Source organism: Castor canadensis, chromosome 19 (genome assembly GCF_047511655.1).
Source record: "Castor canadensis chromosome 19, mCasCan1.hap1v2, whole genome shotgun sequence".
NCBI classification, from domain to species: Eukaryota; Metazoa; Chordata; class Mammalia; order Rodentia; family Castoridae; genus Castor; species Castor canadensis.
Window position 1 is genome coordinate 7,452,453 of NC_133404.1, and position 16,333 is coordinate 7,468,785.

A 16,333-nucleotide genomic window follows, 5' to 3' on the forward strand; every position below is an offset into this window, starting at 1 on the left:
GAATTTATAAGGAGTTGTTGAGAGCCCTGAGTGCAAACAAGACTTTACCACAGTTTCTTATAGTGGATAATTCAGGAATGTTATTTTAGTAATACAAAAAACTATAACTAGCTCACATCTTTTTTCTTAAGTACCATAGTTGTCCTTACCCAGAGTTATGCGCACTTTCTTTTTAAATAACTTTTATGGAGTGGGATGCAAAAGCTTTCAGATGATTAAACTGTCAAATGTTTGACTAGGTGGCCTCCAGGAGAATCGCTAACTATCATTAATTAAATAAATCTTTTGTTATAGCTGTAAAGCAGCCTACACATTCCCAGAAGAGAAACACCTCAACGCCTAGGATTTAGTGTTTGTCTTTGTGATTTTGGACTTGAGGCTCATATTTGAAACTCATTTGATTGTCTCTGGACTGGGCATTGCCTGGACGATACCAAGCTGCAGTCTCAGACTTTCTGGCATATTCTGCCCAGATATATAGAGGACTTTTGAGAAGTCCTCTAAGGGGATCGCACATGTGCCTTGTAGCCTGTATTTTAGGTTAAACTACATCAAAATGCTTAATATATTAACATCAGTGGTCTTCTCAAGATATAGGGAGAGGCAGATAGAAACTGAACTTACTTCTCAAGATTTGAATTGTTATATAATCTATTCATTCCAATTACGCCACATCTGAGTCATAACTCTAGGTTTACTTTAATTGCAGTGGTGGTACAAGGTTCTTTGGGGAATACCAAATCATTCTGTTAACAATCTATCATAACCTTGCATAGTTAAGAACATTTTTAAAGGAGGTAAGAGAAATGTTTGCTAGTTTTTATAAGAGATACCGAACTAGCTGCATTCAAAGGAGTTCAAATTGGTTTAAGCTTCCTTTTAATAACAGGCTGATGAGATAGCATTTATTTCATATTCTCAGAAGAAACCCAGGACAGCAATTTAAAAGTCATAAATGTAATGGAGGATACCATGGACAAAATCATTTGAGCTACAAAGGCTGTAAATTTGGGTAGAGATTTGTTCCTTTTTTTAATCTAAAATCAAACATTTTTTCATAAGTTAAGAAAGAACTTTGAAAATATGATTTTTAAATCTTGGTTTTGTTTTTTTTTCCCCAGTACTGGGGATTGAAATCAGGGCTTTTCAACCCAGAAATGTCCAACAAGTTTATAATATTCGTATAGATGCAGTAGATTAATCTTACTTGTTAGACATCTGAAGAATATTAATATGTTCTGAGAGAGTTAAAATAGAACCATCTGTCTATATGGTGTATTTTCTAGATAAAAGCCAAGCTTTTTATTTCACAGACAATTGTGGCTATTAACAAAGACCCAGAAGCTCCAATTTTCCAAGTGGCAGATTATGGAATAGTTGCAGATTTATTTAAGGTAAGTAGGCCTGGAGAGGGATTGCTGTTATCTCAGACTATCATTTAAGAACCTCTTCAAGTGAGTCAGGGATGAGATATTAAACAAAAACATGTGTTTGTGTGTCTCTGTGCATACTGTTAACATACAAGGCAGTTTTGTCTTAAGTTGCTCCAACTTAACTTGTGTGTTTACTATTGAGCAGAATCACTTTCCTCTTGAGAATGAATCCCGACTGTCTCTGAGATGCCCACATGCATCAGATATAAGAAGTTGGTTCACACAAAGTAATCTAAGTAACTGTAGCCCACAATCATATTTGGCAGTTACCCCAAAGAAATGAACTCAGGCCCCTTGCTCAGGGTTGCTGAGGATGCTAGAGCTCCCAGGGGAAAAGCTTATTTGTCTCTGCCTGCTGTATTTGAAGGGTGAAGGCCTTCCCCACATGGCGGTGTTAAGGAGAGCGCTGACCCACTCCTTACACGCTTCACTTTTGAGTATTCTTACCCTGCCAACACCACCACATCTGCCCTCCCCACAAGAAAAGTTTCTTCAGTCATATTGGTTAATTTAGTGAATTATAGGTGACGAGCACTGATACTCACTTGGCCACATTTAAAGGTTCTAACTCATGGCCTTCTCTTGTCACCCTAGCCTGCTTCTAGGACACATTGTACAGAAATCACTCATGCAGGAATTGACTCTGAATGTAGTGTAGCAGCCATCACTAGGAGAGTGGTTTTGCTGCAGTTAAGAGCCCCTCTCACAGAACCACTTCAAGGGACTATGAGCCTTTATGTCCCCCCAACAAGAGGGTCAGCCAGTGCCTTGAAGGACAAAGGAGAGCCTTTGGCTGCTCAGTAATGGCCAGGTTACATGCAGAAACCCAGATGCAACTTACTGTCCTACTCAGGTGGCCCCAGTGAGCCTGGATCTTGTCTTAGGAAGAACACTCCCCTCCAGTGACCCTGAACGTTTGGGATCCAGGTAGGTCAGCGGCTCCCGTTGCCTGACCCAGTTGTAACAGTAATGGCAGTTTTGTGGCCACTGAAATGCCCCAATGGGAGAGACTGCTTGGCAGTCTACCACTGGGCTATATCTCTATACAAGTTCACCCTCAACAGTCATGAATTAGGGTGAGTTTTTTCCCCTCATATAACAGAAACAATATGGTAGGATTAAAATCTGTATTAACCACATACTAATTAAATTACCTTGACCAAAGCAGTTAATCTCTCTGATTGTCAGATTCAGAGAGAACCTTGAAGAGTATAAAGAGGTTAAGTGAGATTGTACTGCACCTGGTACAGTCTGATAAATATCAGCCTATCTCTTTGCATTTTCTTTTCTTTCTTTTTTTTCCCTACTCTGTGTCCTCTGAGTCACAATACAGACCAGGCACAGGGCCTGTGCTGAGGTGTATATGGGCTAGGTTTACTCTTCCTCCTCTTTCTATACAGTCAGTGTAAGAACATAGCCTGTGGTAAGCACCAGGAGGCCTTGTATTTTCTTCCATTCAAATACATAGCAGGTATTCAAAATAAATGGTAAATATTATAAAAGGAGTTAGAGGAGCAAGGCAAGGGTATCACCTGACTTTTTTGTTTTTAAATTATAACAGTTTACTAAGATATAATTCACGTACCACAAAATTCACCCTTTTAACATGTACAACTCATTGGTTTTTGGTATATTCCTAATTATACAACCATTATTTTCATAAATCTCATCCTTGTCTAAACCCTTCCTAGCTCTACTTTCTGTTTACAGATTTGCCAGTCCTAGACATTTCACATGAATGGAATCATAGAATATGTAGTCTTTTATGGCTGACTTTCACTTAGCTTAAGGTTTTCAAAATTCATCCCTGTTGTAGCATGTGTCAGTACTTTGTTTCTCTGTCTTACCAAATAATACCCATCTTGTGGATTGCTGCATTCTGTGCATTCATCATTTGATGGGCATCTCAGTTGTCTCCACTTTTTGGCTACTATGAATAGTGCTGCTATGAAGATTCATTTGTAAGATTTTGTGTTGGGTGTATATCTAGGAATGGAATTGCTGGATTCTGTGGTTGCTGTGTGTGTAGAGCTCTGTGGTACACATTTTGAAGAACTGTTGGACTGTTTTCAGAGAGGCTGTACCATTTCAGAGTCCTACCAACTTCTCCATAGATTTGCTAGCGTGTGTTACCGTCGGTCCTTTTTTATTCTAGCCATCCTTATGGGTGTGAAGCATGCCTCATGTCTTCTATTTGCATTTTCCTGGTGGCTAATTATGAGCATCTTTTCATGAGCTTATTGAGCATTGTGTATTTTCTTTGTAGAAATGTGTATTCAGATTCCTTTTTCTTTTTTGCTTTCATTCTTTTTTTGGCAGTACAGGGAGTTTCAGCCCGGGGCCTGGCACTTGCTAGGCAGATGCTCTGCCAGTTGAGCCTTTGTCCCCATTCCTTTTTGCGTTAGTCACTTTTGAGATAGGAACTTGTTTTTATGTCCAGGTCAGCCTGGACCGAGATCTTCCTGTCTGCTTCTACATGTAGCTAGAGATGACAGGAGTGCCCCACCATGCCCAGCCAGTGGTTGAGATGGACTGTCGCAAACTTTTTGTCTGGACTGGCCTTGAACTGCTATACTTGCAAACTCCACCTCCCAAGAGGCTAGGATTACAGGTGTGAGCCACCATGCCCAGCCATTTTGTATTCAGATTCTTTGCCCATTTTTGAATTGCATTGTCTTTTTGTTCTTGGGTTATTAGAATTCTTTATATATGCTGGAAAGAAGTTTCTTATCTGATATATGACTTCCAAATATTTTCTCCCCTTATGTCTTTTCATTTCTTTATAGGACAAGTATTTTAATTTTGGTGAAGTCTGACTTATCTGTGTTTTTCTTTTGTTGCCTACACATCGGGCGATATATCTAGAAGCCTTTGCCTAATTCATTATAGTGAACATGGCCTTCAAGACATTCCTTTCAGTTTCTTTGGGTGTATAACTAGGGGCAGAACTCCTGGGTCAGGCCTTCTCGCTTGCTAAGCAGGTGCTCTACGACGTGAGCCCTTTTTCTCTGGTTATTTTGAGATAGGATCTCATTTATGCACAAGCTGTCTTGGACTGTGATTCTCCTATTTTGCACTTCCCACCATACTAGGATGGCAGGTGCATACCACTAAACCCAACTTTTTTTCATTGAGAGAGGGGTCTCGTGAACTTTTTTTTCCTGTGCCTGAGCTGGCCTGGAAACTTTGATCCTCCTGATCGCAGCCTCCCAAATAGCTAGGATTATAGGTGACATCTCCCTTGTGGTTTTGATTTACATTTCCCTAGTGACGAAGGATATTAGTCACTAGCACATGAGAAGGTGCTCAGTGGCAATTCGCATGCCTTCTTTGGAGAAATGTCTGTTCACGTCCTGTGCCTTATTACTGTTTTTTCCAGTGATGGAGATTAAGCCCAAGGCCTTGTCCATGCTAGGCAATCGCTCTGCCACTTGAGTTACATCCCCAGTTCTTCGCCCACTTTTTAGTTCATTTTTTTGGTTGAACTGTAGGCAATTCTTGTCAATACATGACTTCCAAGTATTTCCTCCCGTTCACTGGGTTTCTTTTTTTACTTTTTGATAATGTCATTTGATATATAAATATTTTAATTTTGATGAAGTCCAGTTTATTTTTTATCTTTTCTCATTTGTGCTTTGGGTGTTATATCTAAGAATCCATTGCCAAATCGATGGTCGTAAAGATTCACCCTGTGTTTTCTCATAAGAGTTTTATGGTTTTTGCCATATATTTAGGTTGCGATCTCTTTTGAGTTAGTTGTTGTGTATGGTGTGATGTGTGCTCCACTTTGTTCTTTTGCGTATGGATATCCATTTTTCTCAGCATCAGCTATTCTGCCCTGAGGTGATGTGTCCTACTACCTGTCTTTCTAAACCTTCTTTTTCTCTTCTACCAGCACACCTAGTCATTGAAGTCATTACAGTCTCAGAACCTGCAGTGTTTACCTTCATCACTTCCTCACTCTTTTGCCTAATATCATTTTCTCTAGGTTGATGCTTTGGATTTTCCCGATCCATACTGATCTTTTCTTCCTGAGTCTGGAGCATTTAATGCTGTCTTTATCCTCCCATGTTCTAGTAGAGATGAGTACATGTTTGGTCCAGTGGTTTGTAGGCTCTGACTATTCTCCCTGACTAGAGGTGGGCAGCTCTGAGAGTGACAGAGGTCACCTCTGTCCCCCTTAGCATTACCCGAGGAAGTGCTAAGTAATCAAGTGGAGCATGTTCATACCGCGCTTTACATCAGGGCTGCCTTCTCTTTAACTGAAGCCTCCTCCTGTTTGCTTTTACTGCGTATGCAGCTGCTTGTGCACTATCTAAAAGACATAGAAGCACAAAGACACATGTCAGGGTGCCCAGGCCATCAGACACGCAGGAGACCTCACTTAGCATTTTTCTTTTCCCAAGATAAGGCCTGTATGGTATCCTTGGAAAGTCTGAGACTGGTCTAATAAAAATGGTATATGATGGAGAGAAAGTTCTCTCAACCCTTTTTGGGGGCCATTCTGTATGGAGGTTTTTACATATATATATTTTGTATTCTAAACCAAGTTAATGTTGCACCTCCTGGAAAAGAAACTAGGCTATCGTCTATTTTTCACGAAGAACACAGGTCCCACGTGAGGTTCAGTTAGCACGTCATCCATGTGACTAGCACGAGCTCGTGGTCCCTCCACTGAGGAAAGCCAGAGGTGGCGCCAGCACTTAATGCCGCCCCTGAGCAAATGCCTGCCGGCTCCATGGTAAACACGGGCCTTTTAATAGGCTACAGACAAAGTGACATTCAGAAGAAACAACATGTCGACAATTTCCTTAATAAATTTTGTACGAACACATTATTTCCACCTAATGGAAATGTAGCTCTCTTAAATAATTGAGAGGCACACTCATCAGTGGTGAGTTCAGCTGGGCTCTGTGTGAGCTCAGCTGTCGGCACCCCCTTGCAAGACTGGGTAATTGATATTTCACACAAGTGACTGGACTAGTGCTCAGAGCACCTGTGTGGCATTCCCCTGCTATCCCCACATCCAGCTCTCCTCTGTTGTCCAAGCAGCCGCAGAGCTGCTCACACGGAGCTCCAGTTGCATCTATGGAACTGCCAAGACTAAGGGTTAGTAATTAATCCCTTTCAAGATGAGCGTCAGCCAGTCGTTTCCCTTCGTGTGGTTTCTTACTGCTGACCAGCACCGCGTGAGCACAAGGTCTGGATTCGAATAAAGTTGATGATCGGGAATGCCCAGCTCATGACAGTCACATGTGCTGAGAGCAGCCAACATGTGTGTGTAATGCGTGATGAGCAAATGAGCAAGCAGTGAGAAAACGTGCTGGAGGAGGCTGATGGGGGTCCTGACTGAGCTCCTGGTTTGCCATGCACTTTGAGGGAAGCGAGCAACGCAGCAAGGGTAGAGGAAGAACGAGAGGGGGAACATGAAGGTCAAGTACATGCTGCTCAGCCCAGCCAGAATCTGAGCTTTGTAGCTATTGTCAGTGGCGTTTCCTTACGTCTGTGGTTGTGTCCACAAGGTGCCTGAGTGGCCTTTGCACCCTGCCAGCCCTGACCCCTGGTGAGAGCTCTCCCCAGAGTGTGCTCTCCCTGTGGAGAGAGAATAGATGCAGGGGGCCTGGGGTGCCCACCGGGGCCTGCACTGTTCCTCCTGCCTTGGAGCTTGGCCCTATCACAGTGAAGGCTCAAGTTGCTTAATTACCATTTAATTTTTGCTGTTTTTGTTTTGCAGGTCGTTCCTGAAATGACTGAGCTACTGAAGAAAAAGTGAAAGAAAAAAATCAGTCGTGATCATGTCTTAAGAAGGAAAACTGTCAAAGTATTCAGGTGAAATCATAAAAATTCATAATTTGAGGAAAAAGTGCTAACAGCAGCCAGAATGCGCTCTATGAGACTATTATTATATTTCTTTTTTAATTATTTGTGGTTCCAAACAAGTTTTTTTTTAATTTTCTAATTCTGTAATAAAATCTGTAATAAAGCTTTGCCACAGTTTCAACACCACTGTCAGAAACATGCTTCACTCCTTCAAGAAAGAGAGCCAAGTGAAGAAAGGGAGAGGGAGTGACAGTTCACTTCAGATTTCTTCCTCACCTGTGTGCTCACAAGTGAGATTGTGAGCGTGAATGTCTCACCAGCCTCATGGAGCTACTGTAATTGTGGAAGGGCATTTAGAAGAAAGGAACTAGATGGGCAAATTCAGAGTTAACAAAGCCTGGCTACAAATCATGAATATTACCTTCAGTATACTCAGTCTTCACAAAACCATAGCTAATGTGACAAAAACAGATCTGACTTAAACCTGACCTTCCTGACTTAGTTGCTTAAGTTAAATTTAATTTTCCACTTCATTTTAAGGCTTTGTCAATTTATAGGACTTTGTGTTTTACAAAGGAGGGGCAGTGGAGAAAATGGCTGCTTCAAGATAGTACAGACTTTGATGCAAATAAATAGTTTGATATTATTGTGTTGAAAATCTTGCTCAGAGAATGTTCGGGCCTTTCCTTTGCTTTCTGATGGCTTCTCTGAAAAAAGAAGCCAGGCCAATGAGTCATGTGCAGTTACCTCTAGCACTCAGCTTCCCTGGGGCACAGCCAGGGACTGGTGTGACACCAGAGGTGCTAGTGTGAAAGCAGGTCAGGTGAAGCTTTGGCCGGGCCTGCAGGAAGACATGGGCAGGTATCTGAGGTCATAGGCAGGCTGGTGAGTAAAATGAAGAGAACTGCCCTTCTGACATAGATCTGCAGAAAGGTCGAGCAGAGGCAAGGAAGAGTTGGGAAGTAACCCGTACATGAGGAGAAGAGCAGAGGGGCAGCCAGTCCCTTTGTGCAGCCAGCCTGGCCCTTTCTGGCTGACCAGTGAGAACTTTTTGTTGGCAGTCACTTGCTGGAAGCACTTTTAGAAGTTAAGGGTCTGGCATTTCAGCCTTTTAATGAGGTGAGAGGAGAGCAGTGTAGTGATGACTGCTGGGTTAGTCTCTGAGAACCCTAGAGTGATCACCTGCTGTGGCCCCTTGTACAGACACAGAAGTGAGATGGTAAAGTGACACCCAAGTCCACGTGGCCTCAGCCACCCTGTGAAAGCAATTTCTGTGCCCGTCTTTGAGGCTTTTGTTAAGGAGCTAGCCTGCCTCAGGGCCTTCTCCATCTGCCCCTCATCATTGTTGGATGCTCTCATTGGAGGGAGGAGGGGCAGGAGAGATGGCAAACATGGTGGCCGCACAGGCAGGCCCAGTAGGAGGTATGCTGGCACCTTGCATGGCTCCTTGCCTTTGAGTGGACCTGACTGGCCTTTCTGCTCCCTGCTGCCATGGCTGCCCCATCCATGTAGCTCTAAGCACGTGCTCACTTAACTAACCAGTATTTACTGGGTACCATTCATCATTACCATAGCAGCACTAAGCACAGTCACATGTCACTTAAAGTTGGGCTAAATTCTGAGATATGTAACTGATTTCCTCATGGGAGCATCATAGTATGCTTACACAAACCTAGATGGCCTAGCCTACTGCACACCTAGGGTGCATAACCGAATGACTGCACGGTAGATTTGTCTACACCAGTATGCCACACACATGGGAGTGATGGGTTGCCCTTCGACATCACCACCTCGTAGGACTTTTTTAACTCCCTCATATCTCTGGGTCTGCAGTCCATCATTGACCACGGGACTGTCTGTGTAGTGCTTGCTGTGTGCCAGGCATCTGCGTGTTATACAAGTCAGACCCATTCTGTCCTCACCACGCTCTGGAAGCTAGATGCTGTTCTTAATGCCTCCTTTACAGACAAGGAAGCTGAGAGCTTCTGTAAGTCGCCCAAATTCAGCTTGTAAATGAGAGCCAGGGTTTAGGATCAGGTAGTCTGGCTTCAGAGGGTGACTTCACTAGAATGTGATAGTCCCTCACCTCAGGACAGGGTACTGGCCTCACAGCGACCAACCTCAGGTAAAGAGCAACAGGTGATTACGGCTGTGGGAGCAGGGCACATTTAGGATGCAGGAGGACAGGACAGGCAGAGCTCTGGGACAGTCTGCCCAGCAGTACATGCAACTCAGAAGGCCTCTGAGGGCCACTGTGTACTTCCCAAGCAGTCATGGGAGGTGGGCAGTGTAGAGATTCACATATCAGAATGTGCGATTTGAAGTGCCCTTATATCAGGTTTCCCACCCCCCCCCTTTGGAAACCAAACTGTCGGTTCCTGTTGACCCTGTCCCTACATCTAACCCTAGGACTCCAGAAGCCATGTGGGAAAGGGGTGAGGAGTAACTTGCTTTACTGTGTGTGTGTGTTTCCTTTCTCCTTCCTAGTGTTGTAAGGTCTTTGGTTAACCTCGGCCTCTGGGAGTTGAGTGGCCTGGTTACCCTGGCTGGACAGGGCCCTCAGAGGGCCAAGAGGCTGTTGAAAGGCAGCCTGAGGGCAGAGCTGAAGAGGTCCTTGAGCCCCTGGGTCAAGGCATTTGCTCCTTCACTCACAGATGGCCTGAGGCCAATGAGGACCTTGCTCCCAGGTTTACAGTAGTTGAGAGGAAACAGCTTGCTTTCCCCCAGGCCTCACGTGCCCTAGGAGGTGTTGCAGGGACTGCTCCTTGCTGGGCTCTCTGCTTACCAGCTGTGCTGTGTGGGGCTCTGCATCAAATACCCAGAAGTAGCTTTGGTCTTGACAGAGAGGACCATATTGTGGATGGAGGCACACCCCTGCCTAAAGTCTTTGCATCTCTCCTCATTCTGGGAAGACAGATGAGCACAAACAAAAGCAGAGAGCAGGCATTTGGCATGGACTGCGCACAGAGAGGCTCCCTTTGTGGGCCAGCTGTGGCTGGTCCTCAGCGAGTGGAGGCTTAGAGAAGTGGAAACCAAGCTCAGGGTTCACATGGAGCAGCCAGAGGCAGGAACACAAGGGCCGAGTGGGGTTGAGGGTGGTAGTGGGGTTGAGGGTGTAGTGGGGTTGAGTTTGGCAGTAGTGGGGTTGAGGGTGTAGTGCCTTTGAGTTTGTTGGTAGTGGGGTTGAGTTTGGTGATAGTGGGGTTGAGTTGGTGATAGTGGGGTTGAGTTGGTGTTAGTGGAGTTGAGGGTCTAGTAGGGTTGAGTTTGGTGGTAGTGGGGTTGAGTTTTGTTGTAGGGTTGAGGGTGTAGTGGGGTTGACTTTGGTAGTAGTGGTGTTGAGTTTGGCAGTAGTGGGGTTGAGTTGGTGTTAGTGGGGTTGAGGGTCTAGTAGGGTTGAGTTTGGTGGTAGTGGGGTTGAGGGTGTAGTGGGGTTGAGGGTGTAGTAGGGTTCAGTTTGGTGGTAGTAGGTTGAGTTTGGTGATAATGGGTTTGAGGGTGTAATGGGTTTGAGTTTGGTGGTAGTGGGGTTGAGGGTGTAGTGGAGTTGAGTTTGGTGGTAGTGGGTGTGAGGGTATATTGGGGTTGAGTTTGGTGGTAGGGTTGAGTTTGTTGGCAGTGGGGTTGAGGGTGTAGTGGGGTTGATTTGGCAGTAGTCAGGTTGAGTTGGTGGTCTGGGGTTGAGTTTGGTGGTAGTAAGGTTGAGTTTGGTGGTAGTGGGGTTGATTTGGTGGTAGTGAGGTTGAGTTTGGTGGAAGTAGGGTTGAGTTTGGTGGTAGTAAGGTTGAGTTTGGTGGTAGTAGGGTTGAGTTTGGTGGTAGTGGGGTTGATTTGGTGGTAGTGAGGTTGAGTTTGGTGGAAGTAGGGTTGAGTTTGGTGGTAATGGGGTTGATTTGGTGGTAGTGTGGTTGAGGGTGTAGTGGAGTTGAGTTTGGCGGCAGTGGGGTTGAGGGTGTAGTGCCTTTGAGTTTGTTGGTAGTGGGGTTGAGTTTGGTGATAGTGGGGTTGAGTTGGTGTTAATGGGGTTGAGGGTCTAGTAGGGTTGAGTTTGGTGGTAGTGGGATTGAGTTTGGTGGTAGTGGGGTTAAGGGTGTAGTGGAGTTGAGTTTGGTGGTGGGGTTGAGGGTATAGTAAGGTTGAGTTTGGTGGTAGTGGTGTTGAGTTTGGTGGTAGGGTTGAGTTTGTTGGCAGTGGGGTTGAGGGTGTAGTGGGGTTGATTTGGCAGTAGTCAGGTTGAGTTGGTGGTTTGGGGTTGAGGGTGTAGTAAGGTTGAGTTTGGTGGTAGTGGGGTTGATTTGGTGGTAGTGAGGTTGAGTTTGGTGGAAGTAGGGTTGAGTTTGGTGGTAGTGGGGTTGATTTTGTGGTAGTGCGGTTGAGTTTGGCGGTAGTGTGTGGTTGAGGGTGTAGTGGGTATGAGTTTGGTGGTAATGGGATTGAGTTTTGTGGTCGTGGGATTGAGGGTGTATTAAGATTGAATTTGGTGGTAGTAAGTTTGAGTTTGGTGGTAGTGGGGTTGAGGGTGTAATGGGTTCGAGTTTTGTGGTAGTGGGGCTGAGGGTGTAGTGGGTGATAACTGAGGCATTGACTAACAGGTAGAGGAGGATTTTCTCTTCAAACTTGGCCCTCAAGGAACAGTGCCACTTCAGGAGCTAGCCCAGTTCTGTCCATGAGCGTATACCACAAAGGTCTTCTCCTGATTTGCAGTGAGCACTAATCAATAGACGTACCAGTGTTAAGTTTTTCTTGGATACTCTTTTCAAAAACTTTGGTGACTGCTACCTCTCGTTGTCTTGGAAATGTGAGCAGATTCCCAAGTGAACAGACAGGGAACGTGGAGATTGACACAGGATGTCAGCAGCTACTCACCCGCCGCAGCTTTTATTTTGTCCTACGGACATACAGGGAGATTTTGTTGAATACTTAAAAACACATATTTTCTGCTAGTTGCTAGTTGTCCCTTGTTTGTGTGTTAGAATGAAATCCATCAGTATATTGAGTGTTCCACAGAGCTGCCTGATGTCCTGAGGCCCTGGCACCTGAACAAGTCAAGAAGCCCCCTGGTGGTGGGGGGCCATTGGCAGTTCTTGAGGAAGGCCCATAATCATAATAGCCTAATGTGGTATAGTCAAGGACAGTGGGGGCAGGAGATAGAAGCTATTAGGAGTCCTCTGGCCCTGTGCCCTGGATGGGTTTGGCTGAAAGCGCTTTGCTATGGAACAGGCCCTGGGGGGACTGTGGAAATGGGTCCAGTGCTGTGGGTGAGGCTGGCAGAGAGCCGGGTTCTTCCTCCTGGGATGGTGGGGGAGCCATGCTGCCGCCAGAGCCTGGGTGTGTCTGCGCTGGGCTGGAGGGCTGGGAACCCCAGCTGGAAGTGTATCCCAGGCTCTCCTGAAAGGGATGCTCGCCTGGCCTGGCTGCATTGCACTCTGTCTCTTACTAGGGTTTTGTCTTAATTTACATAAAACTGGGCTGAAGACACCGGGACACTCAGGAGCTCCATGGATACTAACAGAGGCTCAACTGGAGACCTTGCTGCCACAATTTCAGTAGCCCAGGATGCTTTGTAATCTTTGTGGTGCTCACAGGAAGAGGAGTTGCTGTCAATCCTTGGCTTAGAAAGCACATCTTCCCTCCAGTGGGGAAGAGAGGAAAATATTAAAGAAGTCAGATGCCAGGAATTTGCCTCAGGTCACAAGTGATAGAACTGGAACATGAACCAGAATTTTTGATAAATATTACTTATTTAAGAACTTACTAGGTACCAGAGGTATTATAGATCCCCTAATATAACCACCTCTAAAATGGGTATGCCTACCTCCCTTTTTTTCCGTTTTTATTTTGGGGTGGGGTGTGCAGTATTGGGAATTGGACCCAGGGCCTTGGGCCACACTCCCTTTTGTTTTTGGTTTTTTTTTTTTTTCAGCTATGATATTCAGCTTTTGCCTGGCCAACCTTGAACCTCTATCCTACCTCCACCTCCTAAGTAGCTGGGATTATAGGCATGAGCTACTGTGCCCAGCTTTACCCTGCTTTCTGAATATAGAAGTGGGCTGAGAACTAGTGACCTCAGTGTGCATTACCTCAGAGCAGCCATCTTGTCGTTAGGAGCAAGGATCTCCTGTGAAGGAGGCTGGCACTTACTGTCCATAGCATCCATATTGGTGAGAAGGAGACCCTGGGAGGCTCCACATGGGTCAGGGCAGGTTGCTGCTGCCCTTTCGTGAGTTCTCCAGGAGCTCATGCTTCTTCCCCAGTGTGGGGCTGCCAGGCCATCAGGATGCTTCTGTAACACGGCGACTTGAACTAGGTAATGTTTGATCTGTGGGTGCGTAGACAGACCTCATATAGTCTGGGTAGACAGGGAAATAACCATTTTTGAGAGCTTTTTATGCCCTAGATGCTGAGCTGAGCCTTTACAGGCACGATCTTACCATGTCTCATGGCTTTCCTATGTGCAGTGCTAATCCCACTCTACAAATGAGAAAACCAAACCCTGCAGTTCTACAGCACTTGCCTGAGGACACACAGCTTGTAAGCAGTGGTGACCTCAAGCCAATCTCATTGCCAACCACGAGCTGTATCCTGAGCCCCGATATGGGAGCACAGAAGACTTCCTGCTGATGTGGAGGGGAGCAAGATGAGGCAGCCCAGGCCAGGGCAGAAATTGCTGCTGACGTCCTCCCCGCCAAGAAGAAGTGCAGCCAAGGCAGAAGTTCTCAAGAATTGTGACACACTTAGTTTTCTTCTGGAAAATGCAAGAGTTGGACCCCAGTTTCTCAGTCCTCTTCCGCTCTGGCATTCCTCCACTGTTCAGGAAGTGGGGGGCGGGCTGCAGCGTGGTCCAGTCTGCACATTGGCTCTCTTCTGCGGCTCTGCTGTGGCCCCTTCTTTAAGCAGTGGGGTGGGGGTGAGTGCCCCAGTTATGGGATTTAATTGATGTAGAAGAGGCTCCTGGAGCGCTCGGTGCAAGGTGCCCTGTAAATCTCAGGCCTGAAGGATTCTGGTACATTCATCACTGTGTCTAATGTCTGGATTGATCTGCAGGGTAGTCAATTTCATTTACTTGTTTCAGAATGAACAGACAGCTTGCCCCCTAAAGCTGCTGCCTGGGGCTCTGTAGAAAATCATGTCAGCACTGTCTCTCTGATCGCTTGCAATAAATTGGCAGCAGATTCCATCACTTTCTTTGGATAATAAAGTCAACTATTCACCAGGAGACAACATCAAACTTTGCAGCAAGAGAGTCAAAAATTCCAAGTAGTTATTATTTCCTCACTTAAGATTATGGAGAAATGTAGCTTTTAGTACTGGACTAAGGAAATGACAGCAGGTAAGCTGCTTCCTGTCTGGGAAACTGGTTTAGCTTTGTTTGGTTTGGTTTTGTAGCACCTGGATTTGCACTCAGAACCTTGGGCTTGCTCGGCAGGGGTATACTCTTGAGCTACAGCAGCAGCTCTGTACGGTAGTGTCCTTTTGTCTAATTCTGGGTGATTCCAAGGCTTTGGAGGAGAACAAATGGGGATGTGCCAGCAGGATGAGCTCCAGAGCCAGCTGTTGGGGCTGGAGCAGGGCACTCACCTGTCCCACTACCATCCATCCCACACCAAACTCTCAGAGGCAACAACTCAAAGAACCACTCATCTCCTGGGTATCAGGAAGTGCCGGGCACTTGCTGGCAGTAACGCACCCGTGGCATCTATTATTAATAAGGATGCCTTGCGTTCGTGTCTCCCTTGAAACATTCTCGAAGGGCTTTCCCTTCCATTACGTCTTTAGTTATCCCAGCCACCCTCGGGGTGGGGCACACACAGTTATTATTCCTGTTGTGCAGTGGGGAGGGAGGAGGAAGCAGCTCCAAGGATTTGCTTGGAGTCACAGAGAAAGCCAGCAACGGGGCTGGGCTTGGATATCCAGGTGCCCAGACTCTGAGACGCACCCTGGGAAAAGTACAGCAGCACCCAAGGTGAGGGTGGTGGTGACCAGACTTCTGTCCAGTCTGGAGATGTCCATTCAAAACCCAGGTTTGGCTGGCTCAGCCCCCAGAGTTGTGGGGGGGTCAGTAAGCAACCCCTACACAACTGTACACAGTGTGCTGTGGGTTTGGACCGCTCTCATCTGGGGCTTTCATCTGAGGGCCAGCTCTGTGGTCTCTCTTTAGAGACAAGCAAGTAGCACCAGGAGAGGTGCCTTGGTCTCTTGGCTCTGGTTCCAGGCAAGAGCAATCTTGGCATAAGAAAGGAGCTCCTCAGTTGAGGGTCATATGGATGGCCAGCCCCTCACCACATAGGGTCTGCAGACAACACCCTGCCTCTGTGTGACTTGACCTGAAAGGTCTCGCCCAGGCTGGGAGGGACCAGTTAAGCAGGATGGCTGGACCTGTAAGTTAGCTCAGGACTGCACAGCCCGAGGGGACCACAGTCCTGATCTCTACCTTTGGCTTACCTTGTGGCACCTGATTCACCATTTCCAGTGTGGCTTCTCATCCAGGCAGACCTGGGTTTGAATACTGCCACTACAGTTTACTAGTGAACTGTGTGCCCTTGGCCAAGTGACTTCATTCAAGAATGAAGAAGAAAATTTCTTGTTTTCTCCCCTGAAAAACAGGGGAAAGAGGGTCCACTTTGCAGGGCTGTGACAAAGAAGGGACACTATAAAGAGCACCTGCCATCACAGGAAATGATTAAGTGGGGAGCCATGGCTGGCCCCCTCCAGTTCCTGCAGCAGATAGCAACTGTTTCCCAGACCTTCCTCCCTTCTCGGACATCCCCTATGACTCCCCTGGGCCCCCAGAGTGGGCTTTCTGGAAGGGGGGATGGGAAGGGAGCCGCTTCCCAGAGTGCAAACCTCTCAGGAGTGCTGGCTCCATCACCACCAGCCCCCAGCTGCCCACTGGCTGTAACTCTGGGCAATGGCACTCTGGGGAGTTGTGAAAGTCAGAGCTTTTACCTCCATCTCCTGCATGCCTTAGGTGCAGTGTGGGATGGGCATGACTGAGGCCCGGACCCACCCTCCACCCGAGGAAGGGCAGGGAGTCCACAGAGCTGCCTGGCATTCCTCTGTGGACACTCACGGAGTCGCAC

The 16,333-nt window shown here is 46.4% G+C and overlaps 1 protein-coding gene and 1 non-coding gene across 2 annotated transcripts in view; one reads left to right on the top strand and one right to left on the bottom strand.

The window, feature by feature from the left end:
* Positions 1-7,434, top strand: part of Etfa (electron transfer flavoprotein subunit alpha) — a 64,434-nt gene extending 57,000 nt beyond the window's left edge. Inside the window, exons 11-12 of the mRNA XM_074061591.1 lie at positions 1,314-1,394; positions 7,168-7,434. Of these exons, the coding sequence (XP_073917692.1) occupies positions 1,314-1,394; positions 7,168-7,206 (120 nt within the window). The 3' untranslated portion in view covers positions 7,207-7,434. The remainder of the gene's footprint in view (positions 1-1,313; positions 1,395-7,167) is intronic.
* On the bottom strand, positions 2,742-2,873 carry LOC141419337 (small nucleolar RNA SNORA51). The gene has a single exon (XR_012444121.1). It is a non-coding gene; the product is annotated as a small nucleolar RNA SNORA51 (small nucleolar RNA).
* Positions 7,435-16,333: the final 8,899 nt, after the last annotated feature.